The sequence below is a fragment of the Hemitrygon akajei genome, unplaced genomic scaffold (genome assembly GCF_048418815.1).
Source record: "Hemitrygon akajei unplaced genomic scaffold, sHemAka1.3 Scf000105, whole genome shotgun sequence".
Classification (NCBI taxonomy): Eukaryota; Metazoa; Chordata; class Chondrichthyes; order Myliobatiformes; family Dasyatidae; genus Hemitrygon; species Hemitrygon akajei.
The window spans coordinates 2,038,901-2,060,056 of record NW_027331991.1 but is presented as its reverse complement, the minus strand read 5'-3'; the positions used below and the strand labels follow the sequence as shown (position 1 = coordinate 2,060,056).

The following is a 21,156-nucleotide window of genomic DNA, read 5'->3' as shown; positions in this document are numbered from 1 at the left end:
GTGGACACCTTTTTAGAAAAATGGTACAGGATACCGGAGGCTGCGCCCCACGTAACGTTATTGGTAAATAAGGGGTATCAGTCTAAAGGCTTAGGACCTTTAGTTAAGAGTGCTGAAACCGTAACAGTGTGGAGGAAAATCACGCCAGAGGTGTGGAGATCAGAAGACAACAGTTGTATTAAAATAATGGTAAGTGTAGATATGGTAGGGACAGTGAGAGAGGTCGAAATAACTCCCCAACCACACATGCCCTTGCTGGGAAAGGAAAGAGGCCAGCAGAAAGATAAAAGGTTAGATGAGTTTCTGTCTATTCTGTGGTCACAGCATGACACGGACGTAGGGAAAATAAAAACAGCAAGTCCGGTGGAAATAAGGCTGAAAAAAGGAGCAATTCCACCCAGGAGACCACAATACCCACTAAGACCAGAAGCAGAAGAGGGAATAGCATCGACAGTGCAGGGGTTGCTTGAAATAGGAGTGCTTAAAAGAACAAACAGTCCATGCAATACCCCATTGTTGCCGGTCTTAAAAGCAGATAAATCTAAGTGGAGATTGGTGCATGATTTGCGAGCGGTAAATGATGTGGTAGAGGACTGGCCAGCGGTAGTCCCCAACCCACACACGCTTTTGACTAATGTTCCACCAGAAGCAAGTTACTTTTCAGTGATTGGTTTGTGTTCGGCTTTCTTCAGCATTCCTCTAGCCGATCAGTGTCAGTATTTGTTTGCATTTACTTACAGAGGTGCTCAGTATACCTATACCAGAATGCCGCAAGGATTTAAACATTCACCACACATTTTTAATCCGGTATTGAAGGCAGACCTAGAGGGCATACCATTGGAAAGTACATTGTTACAGTATGTGGATGACCTGTTGATTTGCTCCCACAGCGAGGAACAGTGTAAGCAGGACACTATAACTCTTGTTAGAGAAATTAGCGTGCGGAGGACATAAAGTATCCAAAAAGAAACTGCAATTTTGCACGCAGCAAGTGGAATACTTAGGCAGGGTAATATGCAAGGGAGTGAAGGCGATAGTACCAGATCAGATTGAGGCAATAACTAAGGCCCCAAAACCTCAAGTCCCCAGGGCAGATGATGACGTTTTTGGGAATGGCAGGGTACAGCTCAGATTGGATAGGAGAATATGCTGAGATTGTGGCACCTTTGAGAAAGATAATGAAAGAAGCAGGACATACAAATTTGAAGAACGGCTTACAGTGGAATGGAGAGGCGGAGATAGCTTTCAATACTATTAAGCAGGAATTGCAGTCAGCACCAGCATTAGCTTTGCCTGACTACGAGAAGGTTTTTCATTTGTATGTATCCAACCGACAGGAGGGTTATGTCACAGCGGTTCTAACACAAGAGACAGGCACAGGAAAAGCAAAGCAGCCGGTAGCATACTACAGTACGAGACTAGATGAGGTGGCTCAGGGGTATCCACCCTGTTATCAGGGACTGGCGGCGCTGTACTATGCATATGAAAAGGCATCATCTGTAACCCTGAGCTATCCTGTGACTCTGTACACACACCACAATGTAGCAGAATTGCTAGAAAGGGGGAAATTTGTGCTGACACCAGCCAGGATAGCAGCGTATCAGATGCTATTGACATTTCCAGACATAACTATACAGAGATGCACTACCAGTAATATAGCCGATTTTGTCCCTTTGGGCTATGAAGAAAAACCCCATGATCGTGTAGGGAAGACGATGGCATTTGCCAAATTGAGAGAAGATTTACGGTCAGAACCACTAGAGGATGCAGATACAAAGGTTCTGTTCGTAGATGGCTCTTGTTATAGGGATTATGATGGAAATCACGCAGGGTTCTCAGTAGTGCAGCAGGATCAGTCGAGCTATAAGATTATTAGGATGAAGTCCTGTCCCCAACCGTGTTCCGCCCAACTAGCAGAAATCAAAGCCCTGACAGCTGCGTGTGAAATGATGAAAGGTGAGAAAGTAGACATCTATACTGATTCAGCATATTCTCATGGAGTATGCCATTTGTTCGGGGCAGTGTGGAAGCAGAGAGGTTTTAAAAAAAGTAGCGGAGATCCCATACAACATTGTCAGCAAATTCTAGACTTGATAAAAGCCATAATGAAACCTAAAGCATTGGCTATAGTAAAATGCCAGGCACATAAAAAGGGAAACGATGTAATAACAAAGGGAAATCAAGCTGCAGACGAGGCAGCTAGAAAAGCGTCTGGATGTACGTCAGCCGTCATTGCCCCCCAGGTAAGCCTAACTCCAGAACCTGACGTAGAGGACCTAATTGAAATACAAGGTAAGGCAACTTTGGCAGAACAGACAATGTGGAGAAAAAGGGGGGCCAAGCAGAACCCGGAAGGCTTGTGGAGCACGGAAGACGGTTTGTTGGTAGCGCCCACCCCTCTACTGACGATTCTGATTCCAGAAGCGCATGGGATGGACCATTGTGCAAGGGGGGAAGTGATAGGGAAAATAAAGAAGGATGGTTTTCGGTCGCCTTATTTACAGGCTTCAGTGGACTTTGTCTTATCACAGTGCGAGGTATGCGCACAAAATAATGCTCGGAAGGGAATTACAACCCCAATAGGTCACATTCCTGTACCTGAAGGACCATTTAAACATCTAGTGATCGATTATGTAGACATGATAAAGACAGTGAGAGGTAAAAGATTGGTAATGAATTGGTAATTACTGGTAGTAATTGATCGATTTAGCAGATGGGTGGAGGCGCTACCTTCAAGAGATCAAGGGGCAAAGACAGTGGTAAAATTGGTAATTGATTGGTAATTACTGGTAGTAATTGATCGATTTAGCAGATGGGTGGAGGCGGTACCTTCAAGAGATCAAGGGGCAAAGACAGTGGTAAAATTTCTGACAAATAAAGTGATACCAAGGTTTGGAATACCTACAGAAGTTAGCTCAGACAATGGTTCAGCTTTTATCCAGAAAGTGGTCAAACTGGTACTACAGGCGCTGAGGATAAAACAAAGATTTGGATGTGTATACCACCCTCAGTCGCAGGGCATGGTAGAGAGAATTAATGGAACCCTGAAAGCCAAACTAAACAAAATTTGTGCAGACACTAAACTTAATTGGGTCAATGCTTTACCGTTAGAATTGATGAGTTACCGCATGCAAACTAATCGAATAACATGCCTGACACCACATGAGATGCTCACTGGGAAGCTATCATACCTGTGATAGGGGTAAGCAAAAATGTTGATTGGATAAACTATATATACTACAATCAACAGAGATTCATCAACTACATCGATGATGCACTGGAGGCCTTAGGGCAACAGCTGGATGCAACTAGCAGGGTGACGTGGCAAAACAGACAGGTACTGGATTGGCTTTTGGCAGAGAAAGGGGGTGTGTGTGTAATGTTTGGAGAACAATGCTGCACTTTCATACCGAACAATACTAGCCCATAAGGGTCTTTCACCAGAGCAATGAATAAGTTAAAGAATCTGCAGACGGAGATCAAACAGAATGCAGGATTTGAACATCAGTTCTTTGATTGGTTGGAAAGTAGACTCGGAGGATGGAGAGCATGGCTAACTAAAATAGCAATAACTATCAGTATTATATTGTTGAGCTGTGCGTTTGTGCTGTGCTGTTTTCTTCCTTGTCTCAAATCTCTTGTAGTGCGTGCTGCAACCAAACAATTTCCAATGCTCGTGGCAATTACTGAAGCAAGCTTAGTGGAGAAAGAAACACCGAAAATGTATCGTTACAGCCTACAACACCTGCAGGATGAACAAGAGCAAAACAACAGTGTGGAAGTAAATTGTAAGGGCTTCTGAGTCTTTTTCCCTGTCTCAGGTACAGAAGGACAGGTTTTTGGCTCAGCGGCCCAGGGTAACAGGGAGAGAATACTTTGAGGTCTTGGCGCAGAAAATTATAGTTTAACCTGAGATTTGGGAATAAGTGCTTGAGTTTATTGGGGCTTTTGTGCGCAGACTCTTTGTCTTTTCTCTGTGTGAGACCCTCTGGGTCTCAAAGGGGGGATATATTGGAGTATAAAAGTTGAGATTATTTGATGTGTAACCAAAACTATGTAGTCAGCTTTGAACCTTGCTATTTGCTATGCATGTACCCAATTTAGTAGGAGAATGAAATCTTAAGAATGTAGAAGACAATGGTGTGTTATTGAGAGGTAGCTAAGAGATGTAGATTAGAACATGATTAAGTCAGTGGGTAGAAACAATAGTGGCGGATGTACGTGTGATACGCAACTATAGACCGATTGCATATGCTAATGCAACTAAGCCAGGAGATTGCTATAAAACATGCTATGTCCAAGGATCGGTGGGCAATCAGCGACTAGCTCAATGACTGTCTCAGCTTTGATTTGCAAATTAAAGTTTAATACTTCTTGAAGAATCTTCTGCATCTCCTGGTCATTTGTGGGGCACGAAAAAACACGACAAAATTATCCAATGACAGAAATGTTCTTTCTTGTGAGTCTGGAAGAGAGATTCTCATGGCTTTTTGCTGGGGAGAGATGAGAAGACGTGAATGGAGAGAGTGGGCCCTTTTTCTTTTTTTTGTTTTCTTTACTAACCCTATAATCAAAGGAAGAATTATAAATCTTAATAGTTTAATCACATATTATGTACCATTTGTTATTTCAGGTGTCACACAGACGCAAACCTATAAAACTACCAGCAACAATTGAACACACTTGGAGTCTGGTTTTGCAGTTAACAAACACTATTTAATTGGTAACTACTAATAATAGTGAACTTAAACCAGATAATGCTAGGGTTAGCAATGTTATGCATATATAGGTGTGAATACAGGTTTCCCCCGGTATCTGAAGTTAGAGCATTCCTATGAAACCGTTTGTAAACCGAAATGTCATGAAGTGAAGAAGCAATTACCATTAATCTAAATGGGAAAAGATTTTGGACGTTCCCAGACCCAAAGAATAACCCACCAAATCATACCAAATAGCACATAAAACCTAAAATAACACTAACCTATGGTAAAAGTAGGAATGATATGATAAATATACACACTATATAAAGTAGAAATATTGTATTTACAGTGTAGTTTCACTGAAAATCGGGAAGATAGTGAACTGAAATTGATTTGGAGAGAAAAAGAATCGGCACGTGCACAGCTATGCACGTACACACATGCGTACACAACTGCCGCACAAGGCTTCACGGTCATGGTAGTCTTTTTCGGGGTAAACTCACATATAAAGGAGGCATCATCTTTATCGTAAAAGCGAAAATCCTCTTTGGTCAGCAAAAACAGGTACTAATGTAGGTCTTTCGTAACAGTGAGCTGTCGTAAAGCGAATGTCCGAAAAACGGGGGCCACCTGTATATAAAATCCAAAACCTCGGTGGTAAACGACATAGTCTTACAATGGTGTGGTAGATTCAATTTAGTTCACAAGATTGGGGGGGGGGGGAGGAGGAGGGAGGGAGAGGGAGATGTAATCCAAGTAAACAGGTGTTGTCGACCTTTTACCCTAACCCTAACCCTAACCCAAACCCTAACCCTAACCCTGACCCTAGCCCTAACCCTAACCCTAGCCCTAACCCTAGCTCTAACCCTAACCCTGACCCTGACCCTGACCCTAACCCTAACCCTAACCCTAACCTTTTCCAATGCCCATCAAATCTTCCAAGTTAGCCAGACGTGACCAACTCAAGAGCACCTTTTCAAGAGAAAGTCTACCAACCCAGGCAAGGGTTAGACTCACCGGTAGATTCCACAGGGTCGCTCTTACACACACTAACAGCCATAGATCGATTCTTCTTTATCGATCCTCAAATCCCACCCTGCTAGAAAGTCCAACTGGCAGAAACTTTCATCACTACTCTTCGTGCATCTGCGTGTCCTGCGAGAAAAGCAGTTACGTGTGTTTAAATACCGTTGTGCTGAACACCAGCTGTCCATCAGGTAGCTCCGCCCCTCTCTCAGTAAGAAGTCGCTTGCTTGTTCTGTGTCGGTAAAGGATCATTCTGACCTTGCTTAACCACAGAGAACATAAACATTAGCTGGTCACCATAGCAACTCTGCACTTCTGCAGAAATCCAACAGCGTGTCCAAAGTCAGTCTTGGTTCTCTTTGCATTTTAAAGAGACAGTCCACAGAAAGTATGAACGCCAGGGGCAGATTACACAGGGGACACATCGTTCAGTATCCACCCAAATGAGATTCTTCAGTTTGGCCAGACTGGGGTGGGCGGGCTATAACCCTCTCTGTTAAGCTGCCAGTAGAACTGAGAGCTACATAAGATTAGATGACTGAGTGAATACGTTCCCACATTCGCAGCAGGTGAATGGCCTCTCCCCAGTGTGAACTCAATGATGCAAACTGGTTGATTTGGCTGAGAGAATCTTTTCCCAAAGTCTGAGCAGATCAGTCTCTACCCAGTGTGAAGTCGCTGGTGTGCCTTTAGGATGGATGACTGAGTGAATCCTTTCCCATAGTCTGAACAGATGAACGGCTTCTCACCAGTGTGAACTCGCTGATGTACCTTCAGATGGGATGATGAAGTGAATCCCTTCCCACAGTCTGAGCAGGTGAATGGCCTCTTACCAGTGTGAACTCGCTGATGTATCTTCAGATGGGATGACGAAGCGAATCCCTTCCCACAGTCTGAGCAGGTGATTGGCCACTCTCAAGTGTGAACTCCCTGGTGTGCCTTCAGTCAAGATAACTGAGTGAATCCTTTCCCACAGTCCGAGCAGGTGAATGGCTTCTCTCCAGTGTGAACTCGCTGATGTACCTTCAGATGGGATGACGAAGCGAATCCCTTCCCACAGTCTGAGCAGGTGAATGGCCTCTCTCTGGTGTGAACTCGCTGATGTACATTAAGTTGAGGTAACTCGGTGAATCCCTTCCCGCAGTCTGAGCAGGTGAACGGCCACTCTCCGGTGTGAACTGACCGGTGTTTCAGTAACTGATTTGATGAAGTGAATCCTTTCCCACAGTCTGAGCAGGTGAATGGCCTCTCCCCAGTGTGAACTGACTGGTGTGTCCACAGGTGGGACAACAGACTGAATCCCTTCTCACCCACAGAACAGGTGAATGGCCTTGCCCAGTGTGAACTTGCTGATGTACTTTCAGTTGAGATGACCGAGTGAATCCATTCCCACTGTCTGAGCAGATGAATGGGCTCCCCCCATGTAAACTAACGGGCATGCCAGTTGGTCAGATGATCGAGTGAATCCCTCCTGACAGTCTGAGCAGGAAGGATGATCGACTGAATCCCATACTCCACTTCTTAAATATCTGGATAGAGACAGCAAAACTGGTGTGTTGTGTTCGAGATTCCCGTAGGCAAATTCCTTGCCATTTTTAACCTGTAAAAAGATTTACAAAATCCATCAATGGGTGTAGGACAACATTTCAGATGAGATTACTTGAGTTGTCAAGGTGTGAGCTGGTATCACACTGTTACAGTTGTAACGGGGGGTTTCTTTTTCTTTGTTACTGTGTATGTAATCAAAATGGCGTCTTTGTTTTGTTAAAAGTAGGAATGCTGGCGCCTGTGTTAATAGTAGGAATGCTAGCGTCTTTGTTATGATAAGTGCTGGAAGCTTGTTTGGGGACTGTAAACTGATTGTTGGCGGGGATTTTGGGGAGTCGGGGCGATGGAGTGAGAGAGAGAGGACGGGATGCTGGAAGCTGGGCGATAGAACGGACTCTGAGCGGGGGGTCCCCGGCCCAAAGTTTTCGGTGATGAGAGGAGATGGAGACAGAGGAGTGTGGAGCGTCTGGTCGACCACCGTGGGGGTCCCAGGAGGCGGGTCGAGGAAGTCGGAGGGGATCGAATGGTGGCCAGGAGACTTCAGTAATTGAGCTCCAACGGTTGTGCACGAAGTGGTTTGGACTTTGATAAGTTTGGCGCCTTTTCTTTTTTTTCTCTTATTCATATATACTCTATCGTTAGTAATCGCTTAGTTATAGTAATCTTTATAAATTGTACTCATTTAATCGCATAAGGTGTACTGTCTGTTTTTTGGGCGATGCGGGGACATCACACAGCATCCACACTAGCTGGTTACCCAGTTTGGTGGGGCCGAAGGCCACTCCCCCTAGACTAGAACGAGTTTGAGCGATGCCTGAGGCGACCCAGGGGTTACACAGTGAAGTTTAACCCAAGTTGGAGAGAGAAATCATCTCCTGACAGGGCAGAGTGCTGATATCTGGAATGACCATCAAACTCTCTGATGCTCTTCCTGTCTCTAAAAGAATGGGGCATTTCTGCCGTCTCCAATCTGTGACCTGGCTCAGTTTGACTCTCTCCATTGGTATTATTCCCTGTTCCGACTGAGCTGCATGGGTTCCTGGCCCCACAGTAACTGAAACACTCTCACGAAAATAGCCTGCAATCCGTTCCATGCACCCACAACTCTCAGTGTAAATAAAGTTACCCGTGACATCCCCTCCGTATCAACTTTCAAGCACCTTAAAACTATGCTCCCTCACGTTAGCCATTTCAGCACTGGGGAAAAATCCTCTGGCTATCCACACGATCAGTGTCCCTCATCATCCTATACATCTGAAAAAGGCTCTAAACATAAACAAAGATATTATACATTTCTTTGAGGATTTGTTGGGAATTGACAACATTATGACAGTATGGATAGGGTACAAGTAAGCAGCTATTTCCACTGAGGATGGGTGCGATGACAACCATAGGTCATGGGTAAGTGGGGAAGGTGAAAATTTAATGAGAACATTTGGAAAAGCTCTTTACTGAAATGGTTGTGAGAGTGTGGAATGAGATGCCAGCACAAGTGGTGAATATGAGCTCGGTTTCACCATTTAAAAGAAGTTTGGATGGGAGCCTGGATGGTACGGGTATGGAGGGTGATGGTCCCCGGTGCAGGTAGTTGCATTAGACAGTTTAAATGTTTGTTTGGCATTGACTGGATTGGTTAAATAGCCTGTTTCTGTACTGAACTTCTCCATGTTTCTGTGACAGAGAAGCTGGCCAAACTTGTTTGGAAGGGAAAAGGTAGGAGTGACAACAGAGCAACAATGGCTGGAGTTTCTGGGAGAATTCAGGAGCTGAGTGATCGATACATCCCAAAGAAATGGAAGCATTGTAAAGGCAGGAGGACACAACTGTGGCTGAAATGAGAAGCCAAAGCCAACATAAAAGCCAAAGAGAGGGCAATCAAAAGAGCAAAAACTATTGGAAGCTTTAAAAACCAACAGAAGACGACTAAAAAAAAAGTCAGATGAGCTCGGGGATGGAATTATGATACTGTTGTCATTAATGAGTCTGAGGCATTTAGAGGAACAAAATATCGGGGGCATCAATATCTCTTGAAAACCAAGGTTCCCTGCACCAGTTACCTTTCAACATACAAACTCTACACTCTCAAAAATGTCTCTTCTGAAGGCCTCCCGCTTACCAAGTACTCCTTTGCCAGAAAACAGCCTATCCCAAACCACACTTGTCAGGTCCTTTTGACATCATCAAAACTGACCTTTCATCCCCTCTGTTCTGTTCCCCTAACTAACGAATCCCCTATCACCCGTTTGACTTTCCTCTGCCAGGTAATCCCTCCCTCACCAACAGTTTCTAAAGCGGCCCACCTGGCTGTTGTGTGCGATGGCAACAAGGGTACTCTGCGATGGCTATTTAACTTCATTCCCCTTCATGTCTCTCAACCAGTTTCCTGTGTCCTGCACCTTAGGTGTAACTCACCTCTCTTCATGTCATATCTATCACCCCCTCCAACTGCTGGATGATCCAGAATTCATCCATTTTCAGCTCCAACTCCTTAAAGTGCAGCTGGACGCACATCTTGTAGGTTAGGGTGTCAGGGACACTGGAGTTCTCCCCACCTTCCCACCAATGTCCCCTCTAATTTGTAATGACCAATGTGCACATAAATCTTGTACTGTGCATTCTTTTACCCAGTGACGACATGTGCACTGTGAATTTTATATAGAGGTATTCATTTTAACAGCCAGCAAATCACTATCTGTAAGAACTGTGATCTCCTCTGGGCTCGATTCAGTTCATCTGCACTCTCACACCATGTCACAGGCCTGTAATGGGTAATGAAGGATTTTCTCACCAGTGATTTTGCACATTGTCCATAAGTGGTTTGCTTGCTAAATTACACTTTAAAAAGTCAGATTTCCAAATATCACTCCAATTCTTCCCTCTTGTAAACTCTCCAACAACTTTTGCATCACCACAATACACATAGGTATCACCAGTTTCTGTATTGTACATAAATATTTCCCCTGAACCCTCCCCCAATGACTGACGGTGGTGAACTCAGTGATGGGAATGCCAATGAATATGAAGGGAAGGGCAGTAGTCTGTCTCACTGGAGTCTGGCACATTTGTGATGTGAAAGCTACTTGTTGTCCAGGGCAAAGGTTTTTGATATCATTATCTTCCCACAGAGAATGGTACAAAACATGTCGTCACGGGTAGAAAAGTCCAGTACAAAAGGAGGTGGAACAAGCAATACACACAAAATGCTGGAGGAACTCAGCAGGCCAGGTAGCATCAATGGAAAAGTGTACTAATGCTGAGTTCCGCCGGCATTTTGTGTGTGTTGCTTGGATTTCCAGCATCTACAGATTTCCTCTTCTTTGTGATTGGAGGTAGAACAAAGGTGATTTTCTCAACTAATGATGTAAATGATTTTGTTCCCTTTCTCCGAGTTCCTAATCCTTGCATTTAGATAGCTGGAGCTCAGCTCTGTCTGAGAGATCCATCGGTTCCCATTCCCTCATCAGCCGGAAGCTCCCCGGTGCCCGTGCCCGGATCGTGGGGCTGAGAGAGAGGAAAGAGAGCAGGACTGTCCCGGGATTGCGGACTATGATGTCCGGATTTCACAGGAATCGTCCCGAAGTCGGTGTTTAAGATAAAAACACGGAGAAATGCTCTTACCTGCAACCGACATTTTCAAGGCCTTCAGTGTATTGCGCGCATGCGTGATACTCAGGGACGTCCTCAGCCTGACGCCTGCGCATTTCATCGGTGCCTCAACGACAGCGAGATTCTTAACGCATGGCCCTATGGGTAATCACGCTGCCATTAAAGATTTGTGCAGGCACCGGTTCAAGGTCCATACTTTATTTTTTTCGTGTGTATCGAAAAATCTGCAGCTGTTTTAACGCAGAAAGTGGCTCCCATAAGCAATATACTCAATATCAACGTGTATCTAATGCCAAAGTAAAATGCAGTTATTAAACACAGGAGATTCTGCAGTTGCTGGGAATACAGAGACGCACACACACAAAATGCTGGAGGAACTCTGCAGTTCAAGCAGCAACTAAGCAGCGGAGTACACAGTCTAGGCATGCTGAAGAGGCTCGGTCTAAACGTTGTCTTTTTATTCCTCTTCACAATTGCTGCCTGACTGTTGATTTCCACCAGTATTTTGCAGAAATTAACCACCTTTTTTTTTCGATCAACCAGTTTCCAAATGCTTCTAATCTTTCTTTTGTAGCCACATCCTGCTGGTCCGATTCCTCCTCCTCGTAAACTCTGGACCCCATCTCTCTTTGCAGCCCCAAAGCCTGGCTCAATCTGGCAACTCTTTGGTTTTTGACTCTGCACCATCGAAGGTTCACTCGCTAGTCTGCTGTCAGACTTTAGAGGTGCATTGTGTTACGAGACTGCAGGTTCGTTTACTGTGAGTGTCGCTTTAAGTGCCTGAGCGAGGTGGGTCTTTGACGTAAAACACAAAGGGGGAGGGAGAGGGAGGGGGGAGAGGGGAGGGAGGGGGAGAGGGGATGGGGAGGGGGAGAGAGGGGAGGAGAGGGGAGAGGGGCGAGAACTTCAAAACCACAGTGATCTCATCGTCTTATTCAGACTGGAGAAAATCATTCAGGTGTATAAGATGATGAGAGGCATTGGTCGTGTGGATAGCCAGAGGCTTTTTCCCAGTGCAGAAACGGCTAACACGAGGGGGAATAGGTTTAAGCTGCTAGGAAGTAGGTACAGAGGAGATATCAGAGCAAAGTTTTTTAAGCAAAGAGTGGTGTGTGTGTGGAATGCACTGCCAGCGACGGTGGTAGAGGCGGATACAATAGGGTCTTTTAAGAGACTCTCAGATAGGTACATGGAGCTTAGGAAAATAGATTTCTATGATTCTATGAAATTCAAGGGAAATCTCCTATCCCACGGAGTGGTGTCTAGTTGCAACCTGTCATCTCAGGGAGAGTGATAGGGGAATGGCACGGATAGATTTTGATATACTGATATGGAACAGAAACATGGGCAGGACCAGATGGGCCGAGTGGCCTCTCTAGTGTACATTGTGAGTGTGGTAGAGACAGTAAGTACCTGAGACACAGGACCTGATACAGAACTGATTTATCTTTCACAGATCCACAATATTAAACACCAGTCTAGTTTAAGGCTAACATCAGCAGAACAGACTCCTCCAATGCTCAGTGACCAGGGTTCAGTCCTGGGTGCGATGAGCAGCCGCAAGAACTGCAGAATCTGACAGTAACAGTCCCTCATTAACCTGCAGCTGCCTTCAGTCACCGTGATGGCTAAACATTTAACACAGAACTGATTTGAACTTCCTCCCTGATGTAGGAGGGTTCAGACCGAAGATGTAGGGGAGAAGGAAAACAAAAAGATAATAAAGTTGTTTGCACCGTTAGGGATAAGCAGAGAGGAAGAGGTGGGGAGTTTCGTAAATGCATTTATTTTAATGCTAGGAGCATTGTAAGAAAGGTGGATGAGCGTAGAGCATGGATTGACACCTAGAAATATGATGTTGTAGCTATTAGTGAAACATGGTTGCAGAAGGGGTGTGATTGGCAACTAAATATTCCTAGATTTTGTTGTTTAAGGTGTGATAGAATCGGAGGGGCAAGAATTGCATTGCTTGTCCGAGAAAATATCGGGGTGGTGTTTTGACAGGATAAATTAGAGGGCTCGTCCTGGGAGGCTATTTGGGTGGAATTAAGGAATGGGAAAGGTGTAGTAACACTTTTAGGGGTGTATTATAGACCACCTAATGGGGAGCAAATTTGTAAGGAGATAGCAGATATTTGTAGTAAGCACAGGGTTGTGATTGTGGCAGATTTTAATTTTCTACACATAGACTGGGAAGCCCATTCTGTAAAATGGCTGCATGGTTTTGAGTTTGTAAAATGTGCGCAGGATAGTTTTTTGCAGCAATACATAGAGGTACCAACTAGAGAAGTGGCAGTGTTGGATCTCCTGCTGGGAATGAGATAGCTCAGGTGACGGAGATATGTGTTGGGGAGCACATTGGGTCCAGTGATCACAATACCATTTGTTTCAAAATAATTATGGAGAAGGATGTGACTGGAACCAGGGTTGAGATTTTTGATTGGAGAAAGGCTAACTTTGAGGAGATGCAAAAAGATTTAGGAGTGGATTGGGACAATTTGTTTATGGGAAGGATATAATAGAGAAATGGAGGTCATTTAAATGTGAAATTTTGAGGGTACAGAATCTTTATGTTCCTATTAGGTTGAAAGGAAAGGTTAAAAGTTCGAGAGTGCCATGGTTTTCAAGGGATATTGGAAACTTGGTTAGGGAAATTAGAGAGATCTATAATAAATATAGGCAGCATGGAGCAATTGTGGTGCTCGAGGAATATAAAGAATGTAAAAAGAATCTAATATAAAGAATGTAAAAATGTAAAAATAAATTAGAAAAGCTAAAAGAGGATATGAGGCTGCTTTGGCAAGTAAGGTGAAAATGAATCTAAAGGGTTTCTACAGTTATATTAATAGCAAAAGGATAATGAGGGATAAAATTGGTCCCTTAAAGAATCAGAGTGGACAGCTATGTGTGGAGCCAAAAGGAATGGGGGAGGTTTTGAAAAATTTATTTTCATTGGTATTCACTTAGGAGAATTATATTGAACTGTGTAAGGTAAGGGAAACAAGTAGGGTAGTTATGGAAACTAAGAGGATTAACAAAGAGGAAGTAGATAGATAGATAGATAGAAAGATAAATAGATAGATAGATACTTTATTCATCCCCATGGGGAAATTCAACTTTTTTTCCAATGTCCCATACACTTGTTGTAGCAAAACTAATTACATACAATACTTAACGCAGTAAGAAATATGATATGCATCTAAATCACTATCTCAAAAAGCATTAATAATAGCTTTTAAAAAGTTCTTAAGTCCTGGCGGTTGAATTGTAAAGCCTAATGGCATTGGGGAGTATTGACCTCTTCATCCTGTCTGAGGAGCATTGCATCGATAGTAACCTGTCGCTGAAACTGCTTCTCTGTCTCTGGATGGTGCTATGTAGAGGATGTTCAGAGTTTTCCATAATTGACCGTAGCCTACTCAGCGCCCTTCGCTCAGCTACCGATGTTAAACTCTCCAGTACTTTGCCCACGACAGAGCCCGCCTTCCTTACCAGCTTATTAAGACGTGAGGCGTCCCTCTTCTTAATGCTTCTTCCCCAACACGCCACCACAAAGAAGAGGGCGCTCTCCACAACTGACCTATAGAACATCTTCAGCATCTCACTACAGACATTGAATGACGCCAACCTTCTAAGGAAGTACAGTCGACTCTGTGCCTTCCTGCACAAGGCATCTGTGTTGGCAGTCCAGTCTAGCTTCTCATCTAACTGTAATCCCAGATACTTGTAGGTCTTAACCTGCTCCACACATTCTCCATTAATGATCACTGGCTCCATATGAGGCCTAAATCTCCTAAAGTCCACCACCATCTCCTTGGTCTTGGTGATATTGAGACGCAGGTAGTTTGAGTTGCACCATATCACAAAGTCCTGTATCAGTTTCCTATACTCCTCCTCCTGTCCATTCCTGACACACCCCACTATGGCCGTGTCATCAGCGAACTTCTGCACATGGCAGGACTCCGAGTTATATTGGAAGTCTGATGTGTACAGTGTGAACAGGACCGGAGAGAGTACGGTTCCCTGCGGCGCTCCTGTGCTGCTGACCACCGTGTCAGACCTACAGTCTCCCAACCGCACATACTGAGGTCTATCTGTCAAGTAGTCCACTATCCAATCCACCATGTGAGAGTCTACTCCCATCTCCGTTAGTTTGTGCCTTAAGATCTTGGGCTGGATGGTGTTAAAGGCACTAGAGAAGTCAAGGAATGTAATCCTCAAAGCACAACTGACCCCATCTAGGTGAGAGAGTGATTTGTGCAGCAAATACGTGATAGCATCCTCCACTCCCACCTTCTCCTTATACTAAAGTACTAACGCTTTTAAAGAATATAAAAGTGGACAAGTCTCTGGTCCTGACAGGATATTTCATAGATCCTTGAGGGAAGTTAGTGTAGAAATAACAGGGACTCTGACAAAAATATTTCTAATGTCACTTGAAAGGGGGATGGTGCCGGAGGATTGGCGTATTGCTCATGTTGTTCCATTGTTTAAAAAGGGTTCTCAGAGTAAACCTAGCAATGATGGGCCTGTAAGTTTGACATCAGTGGTGGGTAAATTAATGGAAAATATTCTTAGATATGGTATATATAATTATCTGATTAGACAGGGTCTGTTTAGGAACAGTCAACATGGATTTGTGTGTGGAAGGTCATGTTTGATAAAACATATTGAACTTTTTGAAGTGGTTACTAGGAAAGTTGACAAGGGTAAAGCAGTAGATGTTGTCTATATGGACTTCAGTAAGGCCTTTGACAAGATTCCACACAGAAGGTTAGTTAGGAAGGTTCAATCGTTAGGTATTACTTTTGAAGTAGTAAAATGGACTCAACAGTGGCTAGATCGGAGATGCCAGAGAGTAGTGGTGGATAACTGTTTGTCAGGTTAGAGGCTGGTGACTAGTGGTGTGCCTCAGGGATCTGTACTGGGTCTAATGTTGTTTGTCATATACATTAATGATCTGGATGATGGGGTGGTAAATTGGATTAGAAAGTATGCAGATACTTTCAATGTCTGTAGTGAGATGCTGAAGATGTTCTATAGGTCAGTTGTGGAGAGCGCCCTCTTCTTTGTGGTGGCGTGCTGGGGAGGAAGCATTAAGAAGAGGGACGCCTCACGTCTTAATAAGCTGGTAAGGAAGGCGGGCTCTGTCGTGGGCAAAGTACTGGAGAGTTTAACATCGGTGGCTGAGCGAAGGGCGCTGAGTAGGCTACGGTCAATTATGGAAAACTCTGAACATCCTCTACATAGCACCATCCAGAGACAGAGAAGCAGTTTCAGCGACAGGTTACTATCGATGCAATGCTCCTCAGACAGGATGAAGAGGTCAATACTCCCCAATGCCATTAGGCTTTACAATTCAACCGCCAGGACTTAAGAACTTTTAAAAGCTATTATTAATGCTTTTTGAGATAGTGATTTAGATGCATATCATAATTTTACTGAGTTAAGTATTGTATGTAATTAGTTTTGCTACAACAAGTGTATGGGACATTGGAAAAAATGTTGAATTTCCCCATGGGGATGAATAAAGTATCTATCTATCTATCTATCTATCTATAATACTAAGATAGGTGGCGTTGTGGATAATGAAGCAGGTTTTCAAAGCTTGCGGAGAGATTTAAGCCAGTTAGAAGAGTGGACAGAAAGATGGCAGATGGAGGTTAATGCTGATAAATGTGAGGTGCTACATTTTGGTAGGTCTAATCAAAATAGGACATACATGGTAAATTGTAGGGCATTGAAGAATGCAGTAGAACAGAGTGATCTATGGGGCGTAGATAATAGAATGATGGTGAATAGTTCCCTGAAGGTGGAATCTCATGTGGATAGGGATGTGAAGAAAGCTTTTGGTATGCTGGCCTTTATAAATCAGAGCATTGAGTATAGGAGTTGGGATGTAATGTTAAAATTATACAAGGCATTGTTCAGGCCGAATTTAGAGTACTGTGTACAGTTCTGTTCACCGAATTATAGGAAAGATGTCAATATAATAGAGAGAGTACAGAGAAGATTTACTAGAATGTTACCTGGGTTTCAGCACCTAAGTTACAGAGAAAGGTTGAACAAGTTAGGTCTTTATTCTTTGGAGCATAGAAGTTTGAGTGGAGACTTGATAGAGGTATTTAAAATTATGATGGAGATAGATGGAGTTGATGCGGATAGACTTTTTCCATTGAGAGTAGGGGAGATTCAAACAAGAGGACATGATTTGAGAGTTAGGGGGCAAAAGTTTAGGGGTAACATAAGTGGGAACTTCATTACTCAGAGAGCGGTAGCTGTGTGGAGGAGCTTCCAGTAGAAGTGGTAGAAGCAGGTTCGATATTTTAAAAAAATGGATAGGTATATGGACGGTAATGGAATGGAGGGTTATGGGCTGAGTGCAGGTCAGTGGGATTAGGTGAGAGTAAGCTTTCAGCACAGACTAGAAGGGCCGAGATGGCCTGTTTCCGTGCTGTAATTGTTATATGGTTATATAATAACCATCCAGAAATTATATTACAGGATGAACAAGCAGGAATAACTCCCTCAATAGATATAACCATTCCCAACACCCACATCTTCGTCAACCAATGGAGCACCTCACAACAGGTATTGTTTCTGTCATCAGTCAGACAACCAAATTATTTTCTGTCAATCAGCTTCGAAATGTTCCTACTCTGTTATTCAGTTCCACTCCCTGCTGCTGATTCCCTTCTCATGATACGTTTTTACCCCAACCATCTTCCAGAGCCCCACACTCTACCCTGTGCAGACCTGCCTCTGGTTTCTGATCATGATTCTTTGAACATCCAACTGATGGTTTCCAATTCTACTTCCAGTCTTTAAAGGACACTGGTGTTTTCAACAACCCTTTGTAAGCAGGAAAAATGACCCATAAAATGGAAATGAGTCGTGATTAAGGAGGTTAACTACCAATGTCATTCTTCCTCAGCCCAGAGATTTGAGGGGCGAAGAACATCTCAGACAGAACTGCAGTCAGCTCAACTTCTTCAGTCTGCAGGAAATTCAAGGGAAACCTCTTCACCCACAGAGTGGTGACTGTTTGGAACCCATCACCACAGGGAGAGTGAGAGGTGAATAACAGGGGATGATTTAAAAGGACTGTCGTGGAATTGAATCTCGGCAAGGTCTAGGCAGCCTGAGTTGACTCTCTACTGTGCACTACGTGTGTTATAAATTCACTAAGTACCAGAGACAGAGTTTAAACTAGAACTGATTTATTTGTCTCAGGTCCAGAGTATTAAACACATCTCATTAAAGGTGAATATGCAGCAGAAGAAACTCCTCCCATGCCCAGTGACCAGGGTGCAGAACTGGGTGTGGTGAGCAGCAGCAATAATTGCAGAGTTCAGCACCGACAGTCACTCTCGAAATTGCATTCAGCAACGGTGATGGACAGACATCCAGTGAACGGTCTCTCCAGTGTGAACTCAATGATGCACATTTGGTTGATTTGGCTGAGTGAATCTCTTCCCAAAGTCCGAGCAAGTGACCAGAGTCTCCCCGGTGTGAACTGACTGGTGTGCTCGCAGGTGGGATGACTGAGTGAATCCCTTCCCACAGTCTGAGCAGGTGAATGGCCTCTCCCCAGTGTGAACTCGCTGATGTACCTTCACTTGAGATGGAAAAGTGAATGCCTTCCCACATTCTGAGCAGGTGAATGGCCTCTCTCCAGTGTGAACACGTTGGTGTGCTTGTAGGTGGGATGACTGAGTGAATCCTTTCCCACACTCTGTGCAGGTGAACGACCTCTCCCCAGTGTGAACTCGTTGATGTGCTTGCAGGTGGGATGACTGAGTGAATCTTTTCCCACAGTCCGAGCAGGTGAACGGCCTCTCACCAGTGTGTACTAATTGGTGTTTCAGTAGGTGAGATGACGACCTGAACGCCTTCCCACAGTCTGAGCAGGTGAATGGCCTCTCCCCACTGTGACCTCGCTCATGTAGCTTAAGATTAGATGACGAAGTGAATCCTTTCCCACATTCTGAGCAGATGAACGGCCTCTCCCCAGTGTGAACTCGCTGATGTAACTTAAGTTGGAATGATGTAGTGAATTCTTTCCCACAGTCTGAGCATGTGAATGGCCTCTCCCCAGTGTGAACTCGCTGATGCACCTTAAGGTTAAATAATGAAGTGAATCCTTTCCCACAGTCTGAACAGATGAATGGCTTCTCCCCAGTGTGAGCTCGCTGATGTGCTTGTAGGTTGGATGACTGAGTGAATCCCTTCCCACAGTCTAAGCAGGTGAATGGCCTCTCCCCAGTGTGAACTCGCTGATGCACTTTAAGGTTAGATGATGAAGTGAATCCTTTCCCACAGTCTGAGCAGATGAACGGCTTCTCCCCAGTGTGAACTCGCTGATGTACCTTAAATTGAGATGATGAAGTGAATCCTTTCCCACAGTCCAAGCAGGCGAATGGCCTCTCCCCAGTGTGAACTGACTGGTGTGCTTGTAGGTAGGATGACTGAGTGAATCCCTTCCCACAGTCTGAGCAAGTGAACGGTCTCTCCCCAGTGTGAACTCGCTGATGTACCTTAAGTTGAGATGATGAAGTGAATCCCTTCCCACAGTCCGAGCAGGTGAACGGCCTCTCACCAGTGTGAACTGACTGGTGTCTCAGTAGGTGAGATGACAACGCAAATCCCTTCCCACAGTCTGAACAGGTGAACGGCCTCTCACCAGTGTGAACTGACCGGTGTGCTTGTAGGGTAGCGAATCGTGCGAATGCCTTCCCACAGTCCGAGCAGGCGAATGGCCTCTCCCCAGTGTGAACTGACTGGTGTGCTTGCAGATGAGCTGACAACGTGAATCCCTTCCCACAGTCTGAGCAGGTGAATGGCCTCTCCCCGGTGTGAACTCGCTGTTGAGCCATTAGGTCAGTTGACTGAGTGAATCCTTCCACACAAATTCAATGTGCACTGACTGGTGTATGCAACAGGCAGGAAGACTGTCTCAATCCATTCTCACCCACAGAACAGATGAATGGCCTTGCCCATGGTGAACCTGCTGATGTACCTTCAGTTGAGATGACCGACTGAATCCATTCCCACTGTCTGAGCAGCAAAATGGATTCCCCCGTGTAAATTGACAGCATGCCAGTCGGTCAGATGATCGAGTGAATTCCTCCCCACAGTCTGAGTAGGAATGATGATCGAGTGAATCCCTTGTTCCACTTGTTAAATATCTGGACATAGACAACAAAATGGCGTGTTGTGTCAGACAAACCCATAGATAATTTCCTTATCGTTTTTAACCTGAAAAAAGATTTATAGTACATCATAAAGTGAAGGACAACATTTCAGATGAGATCAATTGAGTTGTCAAGGTGTGATCTGACATCACACTGTCACAGTGAGGTTCAACCCAAGTTGGAGAGAGAAATCATCTTCCAACTGGGCACAGTGCTGGTATCTGGAATAAGAATGGGGCATTTCTGCCATCTCCAATCTGTGACCTGGCTCAGTTTGACTCTCTCCATTAGTATTATTCCCTGTTCCCAATGAGCTGCAAATGTGCCTGGCCCCACAGTAACTGACCTCTCTCATGCAAATACCCTTTGTTGATGTGTAGCTGGGATTTTCTTTTATCTACTGTCAATATAAAGTGCCACAGTTTTGAAGCCATGTAAACATTTCCTGCCCAGATGAATGGTTGGTCCACACAGCTGTTAAAAGGAATTAAATGAATAATCATATTATTTCAGGTTCTTGTCAGTCATAGAAAAGTACAACACAGAATCCAGCCCTTTGGGCCATCTAGTTTGTGCTGAACTATTTAAACTGCCCACTCCCATATTCCTACCATCCAGGTACCTATATGAACCTCTTAAATGTTGAAATTGAGCTTGCCTGCACCACTTGTACTGGCTGCTCATTCCATACCCGAATGACCGTCAGTGTGAAGACGTTTCCCCTCATGTTCCCCTCACCTTTCCCCCTTAACCCATGGCCTCTGGTTGTAGTGCCACCCCATCTCAGTGGTAAAACCCAGCTTGCATTTACCCCATCTATAACCTTCATAATTTTGGTATACTTCCATCAAGTCTCCCCTCAATCTTCTACATTCCAAGGAATTCCAATTGTGGGGAATTTTAACATGCGAGTGGATTGGGAAAATCAGGTCGGCACTGGATATCAAGAGAGAGAATTTGTAGAATGTCTCCGAGATGGCTTTTTAGAACAGGTTGTTGTTGAGCCCACTAGGGGATCGGCTGTACTGGATTGGGTACTGTGCAATGAACCGGAAGTAATTAGAGAGATGGAAGTGAAGGAA

At 44.4% G+C, this 21,156-nt stretch overlaps 1 protein-coding gene across 1 annotated transcript in view; it reads right to left on the bottom strand.

Moving 5' to 3' along the window:
• Positions 1-18,181: 18,181 nt before the first annotated feature.
• The window catches only part of LOC140723236 (uncharacterized), a 701,392-nt gene continuing 698,417 nt past the window's right edge, over positions 18,182-21,156 (bottom strand). The window contains 1 exon segment of the mRNA XM_073037835.1: positions 18,182-19,680. Within this exon segment, the coding sequence (XP_072893936.1) occupies positions 18,314-19,680 (1,367 nt within the window). The 3' untranslated portion in view covers positions 18,182-18,313.